The 17143-nt window shown below is 38.3% G+C and overlaps 2 protein-coding genes across 2 annotated transcripts in view; both read left to right on the plus strand.

The window, feature by feature from the left end:
• Positions 1-311: 311 nt before the first annotated feature.
• On the plus strand, positions 312-6740 carry DBF4B (DBF4B-CDC7 kinase regulatory subunit). The gene is given in 12 exon segments (XM_087713379.1): positions 312-350; positions 1125-1161; positions 2755-2808; positions 3505-3586; positions 3939-4050; positions 4874-4912; positions 4914-4999; positions 5660-5972; positions 5974-6070; positions 6073-6418; positions 6420-6505; positions 6508-6740. Coding segments are annotated over 12 exon segments (1524 nt in total).
• Positions 3938-17143, plus strand: part of ADAM11 (ADAM metallopeptidase domain 11) — a 91534-nt gene continuing 78328 nt past the window's right edge. The window contains exons 1-3 of the mRNA XM_014076414.2: positions 3938-4050; positions 10456-10693; positions 11911-12122. Of these exons, the coding sequence (XP_013931889.2) occupies positions 10630-10693; positions 11911-12122 (276 nt within the window). The 5' untranslated portion in view covers positions 3938-4050; positions 10456-10629. The remainder of the gene's footprint in view (positions 4051-10455; positions 10694-11910; positions 12123-17143) is intronic.

Consider the following 17143-nt stretch of genomic DNA (forward strand, 5'->3'; position numbering starts at 1 on the left):
CACCTTTTCCATTTAACTACATCTGTTTTTTATTTCAACTTTTTCAAATCTAGTGCTCCCTTAATGTGTTGCATTTTCATTTATTTATTTTCAAGCCAAATAACTACATGTGATAATATTTAATATCTGCATTTGGACCTTAAAGACATAGCATAGTCACTTGAAGAATTGATAGAATTGTGATTAAACCTTGTCTCAGTTCTCCCCTTTCCTTACAAAGACAAGGAATTAAGAAGAAATGTTTTGTGTTGTTTCCCTCAACTATCTTTGAAAAAAATGTGATATTTTCCCTTCAAGAAACGTTATTGTACATGCAAAGATTATATAAGAAACAACCTCTGCAATGAAAGGTAATGCTGAAAGAACTGTTCTGATTATTGGAATGGGGGAAGATTTATGTGGTAGAATAGTAGATTTGGAAAACACGTTTTTTAAAGATGTAGATGCTTTTTTCATGCAATAAGAGAGACATGATGTAAACTAGTGTTTCTCTCATGGCTGGCTGGGAAATTTTGTCCATGCATCTTAAAGTGGCTAAGGTTCAGAAACATTGATATAGACCAGTGATGGCTAATCTTTTTGGCATCGAGTGCTAAAATTGGAGAGTGCACCGGAGCGCCAGAGCCCAAAAGAGAACAGCTGGCCTTACGGGTTCTGTCATGCGCATGCACACCGGACAGCTGGTCCGATGCACATGCACACTGGCCAGATGTTTTCTTCTGGAACAGCTGGCCGGCCTGCATGTGCGCACCGGAACCAAGAAGAGCAACTACCCACTGTGTGCATGCGCGCCGGACCAACTGCCCACTCCGTGCATCTGCACTGGACCAACTGGCCGGTTCGGATGCAGTGACAAAACTCATAAAAGCAGCTGCCCACAGAGAGTCACTGTCTGCCACATAAGCTCTCTATGCCAGGAATCATAAAGATACACTACAGGGGAATGATCCTCATTATTCCCATTTAGTACAATTTATTAATGTATGAAATTGTATACTGCCTGGCTCTTGATGACTCTGGGTGGCTCATCATAATCAAACATTCATATTTCATGTATAGTTTGCATTTTTTAAAAATGCTTGCTCTGGTTTAGAATCTTGCCTTAACATGTTCTCTTGGTTTAGGAGAAAGTGCTTGCTTCTGGATAGCTACTTTTAAAAAGTGAGTAGAGAAAATATTTGTTTAGAAATGCTAGATATAGTGATCCGGTTTGTCCCCTTTTGTTGCAACTGGCAGAGGTTCTGAGTTTTCATTGTGACTTGGTTGATCATCTTGATGTACTCTGTGCTTAAATGAGAAAAGGCTTCAGAAGGAAGCAATTTAATTCAAAATCAACCCTTTTCCCCACTCCCCAGCAACATGTTTTTTCCTCTTTTTTGAAATGGAAAGAAAACAAACACTGCTTCAGAAGACTATTGCTTCCAAAATGAGGTCAGGAAAGTTGGTACTCTCGCATGAGGATGGGACTATGACTGTGAGAGAAGTACAAAAAGAGAAGAATCATGGTCTCTCTAGGGTTTTTTTTCTCTCCTGTCCAACCTTCTTTCTCCATATTTGCTGGAGAACTGAAATGTTGTGCTACATTTATTTCTCTCTCTCTAGCAAACCTATACAACTGCTAGAAAGGAGAAAAGCTTAATTGGGAGATGGGGTGGAGGTTATAGGGAAAAATATCAACCTTGAGGAATGCCTTCCAGGAGGTGGATATTCCTCCTTCAAAAGTGTGTGTGTGTGTGTGTGTGTGTGTGTGTGTGTGTGTGTGTGTGTGAGAGAGAGAGAGAGAGAGAGAGAGAGAGAGAGAGAGAGAGAGAGAGAGAGGGAGAGGGAGAGGGAGAGGGAGAGAGAGAGAACAAGACAAGTGGATCCAATTAGATTGCAATTCCTGGTTAGGCTCCTCCCTGCCAACCAGAATGTTTGTCCAGAGAGTTGTATTGTTTTTTCTGATGGAAAACATCACTCTTGCCAGATCATTTTGATGTCTTGAACAAACAGCAGTTTACCTTGGCACCATAGCAAGAAAAGTGGGTGGATGAAGTAGAAAACACCAATTCAGATAAGTGATATTAACCAAAGAATTTAGAGAAGATTTGGTGACAACAAGCAAGAAAAATGATTGGAGAACCTTTGGTGAGAATTAATGCTGAATAAACTTACCAAGGTTGATTCACCTGAGACTCTTATGTTTTTAAATCCTCTCTTAATGCCAGTGACTGTTCACTGTTGGGAATTTTAGCATTGGTTTTGCCTACCCAGCTTCTCCTTACTATACTGGCTAATTCTTCTGAAAAATATTTAAATATTTCCTAATATCTGAATGGATATTCATTGTATGCCTAACAAAGCCGAAGCCCATCTCCTGTTTCCTCAAGATATGCTGTTGTGGCTGCCAGCCCTGGATAGTGTCCCGCTTGCTAACAATGCTGTATTGGCTTAGTGCTGGCACTTTGCCTACTCATGAGGCAGACTGTTGTTTTAATATAATAATCGTCTTGTTGCACAGTGTTTAAGTAACGGTCACCTGCACTAGCTTGCTCAGCTGTTTCTTACAGAGTTGGCTGCTTTAGCAACAACCCCCAGCCTGAGAGAGCTCACTATTTAATTTTAAAGAGAAATGATAGAATTTGGTTTTTCTGATTTCCTTTAAACTTTCTTCCAAACCAAAACTTGAAATTGATATCTATGTTGTTTATTATATTTTGATAGCTGCCAAAAGTTGTTTCTCCCTCTTCGCTCTTTATCTTTTATTTCTCGTAGCGAGGCTGGGTCCACCATTTGTGAAAATTGAAGACCATAGCAGATAAAGGGAGCATAGTAGAATTTCATCTTCTGGCTTTTTAAAGTTGGATACACAGAGAGTTTGGCACACCCTAACAAACACAAGTTCGTCCACCTATAGTGAATGCATGGGTTGTGCATCTGTTGTGGGTAGGTTCAGATGCAGCCTAAGGTTTTCCATCTGGTCTCTTGAAAGTTTAGAGAGGCCTTTGCTCCTCCCTGGAGCCTCATTTCTCATAATTAACCCTTAGTACATTTTTTGCAAGTCTAAAGGTTCCCCTCGCACATATGTGCTAATCGTTCCCGACTCTAGGTGGGGTGGTGCTCATCTCTGTTTCAAAGCCAAAGAGCCAGTACTGTCCAAATACGTCTCCGTGGTCATGTGGCTGACATGACTAAACGCCAAATTATTTATCTGGAAGAATACTACCTCCAGCATTTTTTGTTCCAGCATTTTTTGTTCTTGTTTTATTTTAAAACAAGAATAAACTAAATGTCTATATTTTTTCAGGATAGTGTAAGCCACAAGACATTCAAGAATTTTAACAGGATTGTGCATTCCTTGACTGACCTCTGGTTATTTCTTGCCATCACTTTTTCCCAATTGGAAGTCCTGTATACTGACTGGGAGTTGGTCTAACATTTATGGAGTTCACCATGGCTGGGGAAAATGGCTGCTCCTAATTTTCTCCCCAAGACTCAGTTATTTTTCTCCTCTTTATCTATGTACTTTCTTAAAAGTATTCAAGAATTTTCCTCAACTATATTTCCTATCATCAAGAACATGTAGCATATTTGAACCCAATTCAAAGTAAGTATATGTATTGGAGTTGGGGAAGGAATAAAATCTATTTAGGAAAGATTTAAACACAATAAACACAACCCAAACTTCATGTGTGGCTTAGAAGCAAGGAAAAATTCTACCTCTAGTAGTATTTCTCCTCACTTTGTGCTCTGATGGAAAAAAACAGAAATGTTGATAAGCGGAGCTCCCTATTTTCATATTCAGAAAGTAGCTTTGGATCTAGATGAGCATTATAGGTTGCGCACAACACCCCCCTGCCCCCGAGATTGGTTCATAGTTTTAATGAATAAAAAGCAAGGTTGAGATTTATGTGCGGTAAAATGGGAATTCTTATACGTGACTCTTTCTGTCTCTGCAGAGAATCCAAAACCAGACAATCACCCAGTAAGCCAAGAACTCTCTTTATCGTTCCCAAAGCACAGAAAGGCTACTGTGAGTGTTGTGGAGAAGATTTCAAAGATTTACAGATGGTAAGAAAGTACACTATCTAGAATTGCCGTAGACATTTTTAGGCTTTATTGAGATGTCTATTTATGACAGCATCTGTCATTCCTGGACCAGGTGCGTAAAACCTGAATTTAATGTAGTTAAAGTTGTTACTGCTAACAGCATTATGACTGATACGTAGCGGTATGTTGCAAATATCTTTGCATAGAATTCCATTACAATACATCATAAAATAGTCAAATACAGTAGCTAAATTAAAACGTTGGATAAAAAGTATTCTTTCTTACCCAAATATTCAATTAATTGGTGAAAAACCATCAAAGAATGGCAGTGGACACTCTTGAGGAGTTTTACTGCTCCCTTGCCTAATAGTGCAGACTTACCTGAGGTAGAACTATATTGAATGCTGTTGAGACTAGTGGGTGGCTATCTCTACGTTTATTGCTTCAGAAATTATAAAATCTGGTAGTTTTCTTTGTATCTTCTACATTCCTCAAACAGAATGAGCTGCTGGACATCCTTATAATAGAATGAAACCTGAAAACCAGATCCATTTTGAGATGTTTTGAATGAATGCTCTTGGGTAATTTAAACCTACCTTGATTCAGCTCTTGCCTTTTTAAAAAATAGGCTATTCAATTGTTTTGCTTTGTCAGTTAAGTTCCAGAGCACAAAGCCTTCTACCTGCCTTTTCACAGAAGAATTTTCCTTTCTTTGTCTGGGTGGTAGATATAATGAGATGGAACAGGGTGGTTTTTTTTCATGCTTTGGTTTAATATTCTTGTTTTTTTTCCATTTACAAATTTTGCTCATTGTGTTAACTTTCTGATGGCGTTTTTTTCACAGCATCTTCAAAGCTTGCAACATCAGGAATTTTTACTGGATTTCCTATGCTTTGTCCTATGCTTTCTTAGATAGCATCCTCTCCCAACTGAGCAGTGACTTTGTGCCTTCCTGCACTCCACTGCTGAGGTATAAGTATGATCCATAGGTAGAGAAAAAGAGTATCAAAGATGATACTGTTTCAAAGTATGAGAATTTCTGACTTCCCTTTGCTTACTAAAGATTTTGTGTCCTCCCCACCTCTAAAAAAAGATCCCCCCCTTCCTGCAACTAGCAAAACATGCAGGCAGAAGAGAGAGACAGACAGGAGTAGATGTTTAGTGAGAAATTATGTCCGGAATTCATCCTGGTTTTGAAAGCAAATTTAGGATTCTTATTCTTCAGATCAATGCAAGATGCCCACATAATAAAGCCAAAATTCTGGGTATGTATCTGGAGTAAGCTCCCCACCACTCTCTCCCTCTTTCTCTCCCTCTTTCTCTACCGTGTATGTGTGCATTAGTGAAGATTGTATGGAAAGAATAGTAAAAGAGGACTAGAGGAATTTGATAATCAATTGAGTGATTGATCAATTGATTATTTGCTATTAAGTCATTTTTGATTCCTACTGACCAAACTGCTAGGTTTATTCCATGATAATGCCTGGTTCGAGCCCAGTGGGGAGAAAATCTTGCTGATTTGTGTAAAATTTAAGTACTATTTTTGTGGCAGTGCAGGACAATAACATAGGCAGAACACTTGTGATAGTTGAAAGCCTTACATTGATAATCTTCCTCTTTTTCTTCTCAGTGTATGTAATGATGTTTCTTCTGAATTTGAAATGGAGGCTGCTGAAAATGTCAAAGTACCATTTTCAGGTCAGGTAGTGAAAAGTCAGATACTTTTTGAGGGCTCAACAGATCATCTTGTTAGCTTGGGGGATCCACCATGCTTGCTTAAGGAGCCAAATTTCCTTCACCTGTCAGTAACATCCATGGAGATGACCACCACACTGGTGTCATTTGCCTCTGACACCCATGAAAAAGGCAGAGTGATTGCTGACACTTGCCTAAAGACTGCAGTCCCTGTTGAATGCAAATTTGAGGTTTCTCTTCAGGAGGGGAAATTCCCGACACAAATTCCCGACACAAGCTGGCATGTTACCTTGCAAATGCAAGCACCCTTATGGGCAATATGGACAGGTGAAAAAAAGACAAACATTATATCAGATAAAAGCCTGTCTAATAAGAATTTGTTCCCTACAGACTAACAAGTTGAAACAACAGGTTACTTATTTCCTAGTCAACTCAATTTGCCTGCAATTCTATCATACACCCCCAGCTCTTATTGTGTTCCCCCACAGTTACCTCAGAAAGTCCTGCACTGTCAGTCTTGTAAGCCTGTTGCTATAGACACGAGCTATCTCAAAAATCCAATGCAACAGCTAGACCAGAAGGAGGTGGAGGCAATCTCTCCCTGTAAGGAATGGGAAATGCACAATTCTTGCAACTTTTCCAGCATTGATAGTACATTGAGCGGCCTATCTAGATTCCATGAGGACAAACAAGTACCCTGGAATTGGTGGACTGTGAGCTTGAGCGCTGGTCACCTTGCTAACACAGAATATGTTGCCACAGCAACCAGGTTCGGGGCCCAACATTTCCTTTCTTACCCACTGACTAGTCCTTCAGCAGAAGCAAAGGTCTCTTCCAATATGTCTGAATGAGTTGAAATATTTCTTTGGGTGCTGGCAGGTGCATCCCATCTCTCTTCAGAGAGTCCAAAGAATGCTACATTGCCTGGGATCTGTATTAGCTTGCAAGATAGTAACTATAAATCCCATCTCTGTTCTGTTCTCCAGTAGACATCTGAGCAAGGACAGCTTAAATGAGTAGAGCAACCTTCTGAAGATAGAAAGGACTTTCTTTACTAGAGTTGAGAATTGCCTGAAAAATGGCCCCTAGTTAGACTTTTCTCATCAACTTCTGGTTGTCTGTCTTTTTATATGTATATAAAGTTTCCATGTAAAATCCCAAGTTTCTTTATCTTCGTTGCAGTAAAAAGCCCTCTGCCATTTTGTGTGGGCTGATTTGAGTGCATGCTGTATTTCTTCAAAGGCCTCCAAATATCTTTGTGTGTAAGCTAGAGAAGTAGAGATGACATTTTTGAGACTCTTCAGAAATTAAGCAAGAATATTCATCTATGTAGGTGCATCTATTAGAATTGTTACAACAGTCCTAATTGAATGACCTAATGGGAATATTGCCTTGTTCATTTATTAGCAGGGGAAAAGTAGTTACAGTAATATTCTTCCCTCTTTTCAGCTTTGACAGAATGTAGTGTTAAGGAGGTCAAACCAGCACAAGAATTTGTGAACAGCAGTAAAGGATGACAAATGTTGAGTGCTCACTTTCGCTAATCAACCAGGTTGGAGAAGGGCATTTTTATGTTCCCGTCCTGTCCCTCTCTGCAGACAGCTATGTCTCTGGGCCTTTTAATAGAGGGAAGTGGGAGTAGAAAAGCTGCTTGTACATTTTGCAGTGATCTAATTTCACTTGCCCATCCTTTTCAAGTCCCACAAACATTTTTATGTCTGCATATCAAAATGTTTTTTTTTTAATTAATGATGTTTTTCTTCTTCAGCTTCTTTAAATGTAACTGAACATATTTTCTTTTATAAACTAAATTTATGTATATTACTATATCTGATGTGTGAAGTTGAAAAGATTATTAAAGATTTTTGTTCATTGCTACTTGCTCTGTGTATCTACTGCAGCCAGTCTAACTCACAAAAAAAATATGTGTATGCACAGAAGACTACAGTAATAAAAGTAATGTTATTAATAAAGCATCTAACATTTTTCAGAAAAACACATCAGCTTGTAGTACTACTACATCAGTAGTAGTGACCAATGCCTAAAATATTTCTTTTTCCCTTTTTAAGCTCCATTCTTAAAAAAATGAGAGGTACAGAATCATAAGTATACAGAACTAGCTGTTTGTCTTCTGAAAATCTCTTCCGAAACCAAAGTCTCAGGTTGCACTTGCTTCAACACAGAAGGTTTGGCATGGTGGAGATATTGCTTTTTGACTCACAGTTGTATGAGAAATTAACATGGTAATTCCATGTTATATATAATGACCGGATCCACACATCACTTTAAAATGATAACTTGGTTAAATGAAGGATTATAGCAAGGTGAATTTCTTGCCCCCTCCTGTATTTCTTTTTCAGCTGAATGATGACACACCTAAACCCATTCTTCTCTGTGTACATATGTAGCAAAAGCATATATTTGAGATGCATGTCACTTCTGTTTTAGTCCCCGGAAATATTCAGCAACTTTTACCAGAAGCTTTCATTTATATTTTCTGCTACTGTTTCCATTATAAATAATGCCACAGTAATTGCCACACTATGTCTTTGTTCATTTTTGTTCTTCACAGTAAAGACTTTTCTCCCACAAATTTTAATTTTCTAAAGAAATCGGTGGCATAAATAATAAAAACAACAAGAATACAATAGTACTTTAAATGAATGGAATCAACTGAAGGCTCTTTCACTCTTTTCCAAACACCAGGAATTTGCATAGTAAAAGATAATTAAATCTAGTTTCTAAACTAAAACAACTACAGGAAAAAGATTCTAATTAAAATTAGGAGACCTGGACTCTATAACTTCTTGATTCACCTCAAACAGGTTGATACAGCAACATACAAATGGAAGAAATTATCCTAAAAGGTTTTTAAAATGGAGTGATAATACAGAAATAATTGTAATGTAACAGAAGGTCAGTGTTTGCATACTTTACAGAATTTGTATTAATAAAATAACAACTCCAGACTATTGTAGAAGCCACCATATTCTGGTTTTAAGCAGAAGTGAGAAAAAAGTTACAAGGAACATAGAGTCATGTCTTAAAAAATATACTGGTATGACCTCTATTTTAATTATAGTAATCATAAAACAATCTAGTATGTTTGGATGCTTAGCATTTGATGATAAAAAAAGTCTAGATGTGGTGATGGAGAGAATTTAGAAAGCCTATAATCCACTAAAGAAGAAAAAGATGGTCCTCTTGTTATTTAGATAATAAGTGATCTCAAAAAATTGCATCTTGCATACATAAATGTGCATCTCTAAGCCTGATCAAAATCCTTATTCTTAAATATGCCACTCATGTAACTTAAAGGTAGGGCAGGGTACTTGAAACAATGAACAAATTGCAACAATTACTTCATAGCTATTAAAAGGTTGGAGAACAGTTTGGGAACATAGCCACACTTTATTTGCCTGTATCAATTGACCACTAAAACAAGTTTTATAAAAACTGAATTATATCAGAAAAGAGAAAAAGCAGGAAGAAGTTACTTGAGCTGCATCACATCCTACCTTGCCAGCTTCCCCATTGAGTTTGCATATGAGAAACTGGTGGGGAAAATTACAAATGGCAATCACATCATTATGGCTCTTTGCAACTTACAGTAATTACACGCTGGACATACAAACGCCCTGATGGTGATTATCTGACTGCGGGGATGTTACTACAGCCGTAACTTGGAGGACCAGTTTTATGTCCCTTTTTTTCAGTGATACCGTAACTTTGAATAACCATTCAAATTTATGGTATCACTGAAAAATGGACATAAAACTGGCCCTTCAAGTTACAGCTGAGCAAATAGATGTAAACTGAGGGCTACCTATAGTAGATGGTGACTCAAACTTGTGAATGGAAGTACGGTACATGGTACAGTACTATAATGCACAATCTTCATGGTGTACCATGTTTGCTGGTCAGTTTGCCTTCTATATATGTAGAAATGCTATCTGTACAAGATTGCTCATTACTGGCTGGCTTAGTATGACTTACTAAATAAGATTTAATTTTATCTAAATAGGTCAGGCTTACTCTTCTGGCCTGAGTAAAGTGGATGGAATTAAGCATAATTTACAGGCTCCCTGGTAATAGTGGAAGGCATTCTGAACCTTTTGAAAGACAAAATCTTTGACTTTACATTCAAAGCTTCAATAAAATCGAGAATCTGGTCAATCTCCAAAGGTGGCAGCTCCTTATTATATAAATGATCAATGTTTGTGCCTATGATTTATTAGAAAATTTTATTGTGACTTGACTGATTGTCAACAATCAGTTTATGTGTGCATGCAAGAGGCTGGTGTGTGTGTGGGTGTGTGTGGGTGTGTGTGGGTGTGTGTGAGTCAGTGAGTGAGTGACACTCCTCTCCTTTTGTGAGTTTTACTGCCTTCTCTCATGCTTCTCCATACAGAAAGTCTGTGTATGGAGCTGGAGAGCAAGCGAGCACCAGAGACGGCTCTTCCATGCTAAAAAGGCAGGAGGAGGGATCTTTGTAGCTCACGTGTCCCTTTTCTCTCTTGCTCCCCCCCTGCAATTCTCCACAGTTCTCCCTCACATCATGTTAGGCTCTTCTATCCATCACTGCATAATCAAGAGGAAGAATTTTTTTGTCTTTCTCCTGTCTGTCTCCAACTCTCTGCTGGTTCTGATTTGCCTCTGCAAAAGATTCCCATCACCTGCCCTCAACTGCTTTTTCTTCCACACCTCTTCTTCCACCCTTCTCTTTCTCAGAAATAATCCAGAAGGAAGAGCAAAGAGGAAAAGCAAGGAGAGGCAAGGCAAGGACCAGTAAGAATCCCAGACTTTCAATGCAAAGCAAAAGAAAACGAAGAAAGGGCACCACAATCTGCCTTCCTTGCATGCCAGACAGCTGGTGCCAACTCTGGTTCCGATTATGAAGGCATTATGAGCTGCTCGCTCCAGAACTGGGTGTTGACAGCTTTCTGCTGCCTGCTGCTTTGTCATTCAGGTGAGGGGAAAAAAACTATTTGCTTTGACCTCCCAACTTTCCCCCCTTCTCTCCCCCCCCCCCCCGCCCTCCCCTTTCTCTCTCTTTGTATTGCTTTGGAATAGTGAGCACTGTGTGAGGTAGGAAGCTGGTTACAGGCACTGGAGTACCATTCAAGCAGTGGGAGTTACATTGCATACATTTCTCAAAGTGACAGGGAGCACCATATTTCAATCCTGCCTCCTTTCTCCCCCCCCCTTCTAACAATGGCTTTTATTATTCACCTTTTGGAATGGGGCACATGGGGAGGAGGGTGCTGCAATTTGCTGTTTGTAAATATATCCCTTGTTTAAAATCTCTTCTTTATAGACACATTTTTACATTCCATCAGCTGGGACTGCAGTCTTTTCTGCTGCATCGACACATTTTCTGCAGTTTCTTTCTGAGGTGGAGATGGTTAAGCAACAGCTGGGGAGGGTGGCTAAAATCGCCTGTCAGGTTTACCTGGGAATAGGGCAGGGGGGTGGAGGATTTCAAGCTTATACGGGTGACAGCTCTGCTCATAGATATCTTGGTAAACATGAATGAATTAGATGAAAGAATCTGGGGAAATGGGAAAAAGACTGAAATTCTTGGGGATGCAGTAACCCAGGGTTCAGCTTAAGTATTTTAGATGCTGGGGCCAGTCCAAAAATACATGTGATTATAACGAACAAAAGGGGACACAATCCTTGAGTACATGCAGAGTGCATTTCCTTCATTGTTCCAGGAAAGGTTTAACCTCAGCACCTGTCATTTTTAGAATGTAAAGTACTGGGCATGCCCAAAAGAAAGTGAATAAGGTTGTGAGAAAGGGCATCGAGATGGCAGTTTCAATATGGATCGGCTTTTCTTTATACTAGCTATGTGCAAGTGTCCTGCCAATCATTGACATTTAGTATACACCAAGGTTTGGCTTAGCTTAGTTTGACTGAGAATGCATTAGAATATAGCCCTCAGGTGTCTTCTGGAGCTCAGCCTACAATCTAGGCCAGCTTATCTGAGTATATTCAGATTTTTGCCTTCTCCACTGATATCAAAATGACCTGTTTCCCTTCCACACCAGATTTTATAAACAAGGACTTTCACTTCCAAGTGGATTGAACCCCTTTTGTTGATCTTCCAGCTACTCTTTTGTCTTTGCTTTAATTGCATCTTGCACAACAATTGTTGATTTTGTTCTGTTTTTCTTTTTGGAGGTTTTGTGAAGGCAGATCCACAGCCTGGTGATTCGCGGAGGTGGGTCCCAAATTCCAGTTGGCGCAAAAGATGGGGTATTTCAGAAATCACATATCCCACTAGGCTGGTGAAACACAATTCTGGGGGAGAGATCCAGAAGTATCAGCTGGACACAAGAGTGAGAAAAGAGACTGGTGGCAGCAGAGGAGGCGACAGAAAAGGAGGAAGCCCTGTAAGTGATTCCAAGAACCTTCTCCCACTCACCATTTCATTAGCTGGTTTTCTTTTTCTTCTCACAGCTTTGTACTAGGGTTCCTACCAATAAGGCACAGGTGCTTGTGGGAGGAGAGAACAGACTCCAAGCTGTTCTTTGAAGCCAGATGGTATACACATGTAATGGCTGGGTGGCAATAGTTACTTCTAACTTTTTAACTGGCAGCACTTTGGGCCGCAGTTTTAGACAACTCAAGCATTTTTCCAGGACAAGAAGTAAAATATTTCAGCTGGCATTCCATCTCCTGCCCCCTATTGCCAAAGCCAATTCTTGCCAGCATTCTGAGTTACATATGTCATGGGAAGGGACTTTGGAGAAGTTATCCTTGTTCAGAAGATGTTTTCATCCCAAAACATCACTTATATTTATCATTCCTATGGAATCAGTAGCAATAATAGTTGTTCATATATCTTACTAAGCTATGATTTATTGAATCATAACTTATTAAACAAAGTACTATTATTTGGATTTACACAGTACAGTGTACCATAAAAACCAATGACTTTTCTTTCTGCAGACCATTAAATTGTCATAAAAAAAATGAGAACTACTACATATGCCAAGGCTAGCAACATACTGACATGCATTCCCCAGATAGTACCCCAAGGACCCCAAATGAAATAAAAAATAATCAAAAAATGAATGGCCATATATCATGATATTTTGGTATTCTCACCTAAAACACTGTAAAAAATTTACCAAAACTACTACACTCTTGATAATTTCTTGAGACTGATAGTGTATAAAAATATGTGAAAGATCGGAGGTTGGGGGGAGTGATATACACTGCAATGTTGTGGCACAAATTCTGCCCTTGTGCATTTTTATGCAATGCAAGTTCAAAAGCCAAAGCTTGTGTCATGATCTCACAACTCACATTTTATCATTTTTAAGTCATTACTGGTTGCAGATGCTTGTTTGTATCTCTGTAATTTATTAGAATGATCTCAGTCTTTTATTCAGGAACTACTAATGGATGATAATTAATAAACATAATAAGACTTCCAATTACTATGTGTGTGGCCCACCTATGGTCTCTAATTATAGACTGAGATCACGGACAATCGATCATGGTTTAAAAAGCGTACTATAGGCAAATTCTAAACCCAAGCTAACAAAAATGTACTTGCAAGACTTGCATTGCTCTGTTAGAATTTGCTCAACTGATTTGACTGTGGCTGTAAAAGCAGCCTATTGTCCCCCCAGTTGGGTGAGGTCAAGCAGGAAGCATTGCTTTTCCATGGTAGAGACAGCCCTCAGGAAGACTTTTCCCGTCCATCTTTTTCCACTTGGCAGAAGATGAAGATGAAATTCTTTTAAGAGGGCATTTAGAACATGAGCCCACTTGACAGTTGTTGACAGTTGTTAGTAGGTTTTTCAGTATTTTGTTTCTGTATTATTATATATTCTGTGTTTTATTCCTTTTTGTAAGCTGCTATGTATCTGTTTAGATCAGTGTTTCTCAACCTTGGTAACTTGAAAAGGTGTAGACTTTAATTTCCAGAATTCCCCAGCCAGTATGGTTTAGATTGTGATGTGATATAAACAAACAAACCACAATTGCTATATTCCTACAACAATCTGTCTTCTTCAATAAATTGAATCATGGCTGAAGACGATGACTATATTTGTATAACCTGCTGAAGCACAAACTTGCTAACCTGTATTTATCTAGCCTAATGTGTTATGTGAACTTAACTCTTGAGCTGGTAATGCACTGCAGCTAAACTCATCCTTCTGAAATAAGGTAATATGGTGTGGATAATGGGATCTGGGATTATTTTTTCACCTTTTGGAGTAGATGATAGACATTGCTCTAGAACCCAATCTGAAGAATTCAAATTATGGACATCATGGAGGGACATCAGAACAGTATAATACCTAAGGAAGTTAAAATTGCAATTGAGAGACCGCCTGCTGCCAATTACCTCCCAAAGACCCGTTAGATCACACAGGGTCGGCCTCCTCTGGGTTCCGTCCACCAGCCAATGCCATCTGGCTACCATCCGGGGGAGGGCCTTCTCTGTAGCAGCTCCGGCCCTTTGGAATGAACTCCCCGCGGAGATTCGGACCCTCACCTCTCTCCAGGCCTTCCGGAACGCCATCAAAACCTGGCTGTGCCGGCAAGCCTGGGGTTGATGAGTTCCCCTCCCCTCTCGACTTGTATGGCTGTGTGATTCTCGTGTATTTTAATTACGTGTATTGTGTTTTATGTCCCCTTTCCCTCCCTGAGTTGTTCGCGCCCTGAGTCCCTCCCGGAGAAGGGCGGCATACAAATAAACTAAATCAATCAATCAATCAATCAATCAATCTTTTAAATAGAAAGTATCAGTAGTTTAGGATTACTTCCATTTCCTATTTTCTTTTTAGTCAATTTCATCTTTGTCAGTGTTTCTTGAAGTAGTACTGTTGGTAATTAAAGATGAGCTTTACATACTGAGCACAATATAAAAGCAAAATATTTCACAATTAGTTCTCAATTTGTGTCCATGAAAAAAAGAAACGATGAAAGACTAAAACTGCTAGAAAATAGAAGAACTATTGTACTTGCAAGATGTCTCGGCCATCCTTATTCCTTTTTAAAAACTCTTTAAATCTGAGTTTCCAGATAGCTGGATTCCATGATTTTAGAAGTAGGGTATTATGAAGTCATTATTTATGTAGGAGCATATTAAGTAAACAAAATCTTTCTCAGAACTGATCAGCTTTGCAGTATGCAGTTTCTGATTTAGCATTCATATAAACATTAAATCAATCAATGCTTAATTGATTGCTGGTTGTGTTTGTAGACTCACTATCCAGTTAACCAAACCATAGTTTACTGAATTCGCCCAACTCTCTATGATGGCACAATGCATGGAACCAAAGCTAGCCAAACATTTTTTAGTATGCAAATCCAATTTTTGGACTATTAAAAGAAAAAAAAAAAAACAGAAGTCACAGAACATTAGCAGCAAAGCAATAATGCATTCTTAAGTCATTCTAGATTGTTCTCCCTTTTGATGCTTGCCTCCGAAATGAGAACTTTTTTTGAAAAATGAAAAATTTAATAATAACATTTACCTTCACTCTCTTGCCCATACCTTTTCTAGCATTGTTGGATTACAACTCTCACACCTAGCTAATTATATTGTATTTCCTATCTGGAAAGCAGCAAGTTAGGAAAAATAGTCTGAATAGATATGTCATTTACTTCCTGATGTCAGTTCACCTTTCACCCTTTTGTGTTCTGCTGCCTCTGCTTTCTGTTCCTTTCTCAAAGGCTGTGTTTACATATGACCCTGAGCCCCCATCTGACCACATTTTAGTTTTGCAAACATACCCATCCAAGTTGTTAGCATGTTGTGTGAACTCATACTGGGTTCACTAAAAAAGAAAAAGATGATAAATTGCAATTAATTGTGTATTACAAGCTCAGCCAGTGAGAATTATGACATTGATTTTGGATTCAGAAAGGTGGGAGCCTAGATAGGATTGTGATAATTGCATTATGTTGCCATGATTCAAATGGTGTGATTTACATTCTTGCATTATGAACATTTGTGTGTGTTGATGTTATGTTGCACAAGTCAATATTCTGATGCACAGAGCCTATTGTGGACATGTATGCCTGTCATAGATAGTTTCTTCAGGAAAGATATGCCTGACCTTTATAAGGATACTTGCATAGCTATTTATAGTGTAATACAGTAATAGATTTTTTATAATGTCTCAAAACATAAAGCATCATTAGTTAAATATTTGTGGGAAACTTGTGCATTCCTATTGGATCTCTTAATCTCATCCGCTCACATTTTCATCTTTCTCTTGTTCTACTGACCTCAGTATGCCAACAACATACTGTAGATTAAATTAGAGATCTTAAAGCAATTGAGAGAAGGCTTATATGCAGAACTGCCTTAATTTTAAAAATCCTGCCAAGCATAAGTGGCCAGGGGATAAAGCTGCAGGGAGAATTGGATATTTTTGACAGTTTTTCTTCTTTCTAAAAAATAAATAAATAAAATGTAAAACTCCAGATAATAGCTACTTCAACTACCAGGTTCAGAAAGTTGCTATACTCTTAATAAGTATAGAGTATAGGGGTGAGACAAATTGTTATACAGAGGGAATTATTTTTTTAACTGAGCATTCATAATAAAGTAAAGAAATAGAAATTCTTCTTTGTCTCCAGAGTAAAGATATGTTAATGAATATGGTCTGTTTTTAATATATCTTGTTAGATATTCTAGCTAAATGAAAGCCATTGCTCTTATTAATTTATCCAGCTTTTTAAAAATATATTTAGACATATATCACACATATTGTGGGTTTGGTTATAAATCATAGAAAGCGGATATTTCAATAGAGTTTTTTTCCCAAGTGCATATATAATTACATCATACTGTATTTTATTGTACTATTAAGTGTGCAATAGCATTATGTCTGAAAATGTACATACCTTAATTAGAAATGCTTGGTCGCTAAAATGCTAATAATCTAAGCTTTAGCTAGTTCTAATCTTTTTCTGATGGAGGGTGAAAAAAGAAATGCAGTATCTGTGAAGTGCACTAAAGCGAAGCATATAATGAGCTATGTCTGAATAACTCAAGAAGCTGAACATATTTAATAGTTCTGCTTCTGTATTCTGCACAACAACCCTGTGAAGGCTGAGAGAGAAATAACTGCCCTAAATTCAGGCCTTTCATGCCTAAGGGAGACTAGAACTCACAGTCTCCTGGTTTTTAACAGGAGAAATCCTCACTCAAATTCACACATTTTAGAATTTTTGATGCCTGGCCATTTTTCATCTCAAAATATATATTTCCTATTTTGATGACTTCCTTTATTTAAAATATTTGCAAAATATTATTTCTATGCTATTGTGAGATCTCAGTGTCTTTTATATCATATCTTCGGTGGCAGCTGTACCAAGATGATAGTTTTGTTAGATGGGGTGCAGGATTGTTCCCCAAGTATAAAATCTGCAAAAAGACCCA

This window comes from Thamnophis sirtalis, unplaced genomic scaffold, assembly GCF_051295495.1.
Source record: "Thamnophis sirtalis isolate CommonGarterSnake01/CBP01778 unplaced genomic scaffold, rThaSir2_p1.2 scaffold_4, whole genome shotgun sequence".
NCBI lineage: Eukaryota > Metazoa > Chordata > Lepidosauria > Squamata > Natricidae > Thamnophis > Thamnophis sirtalis.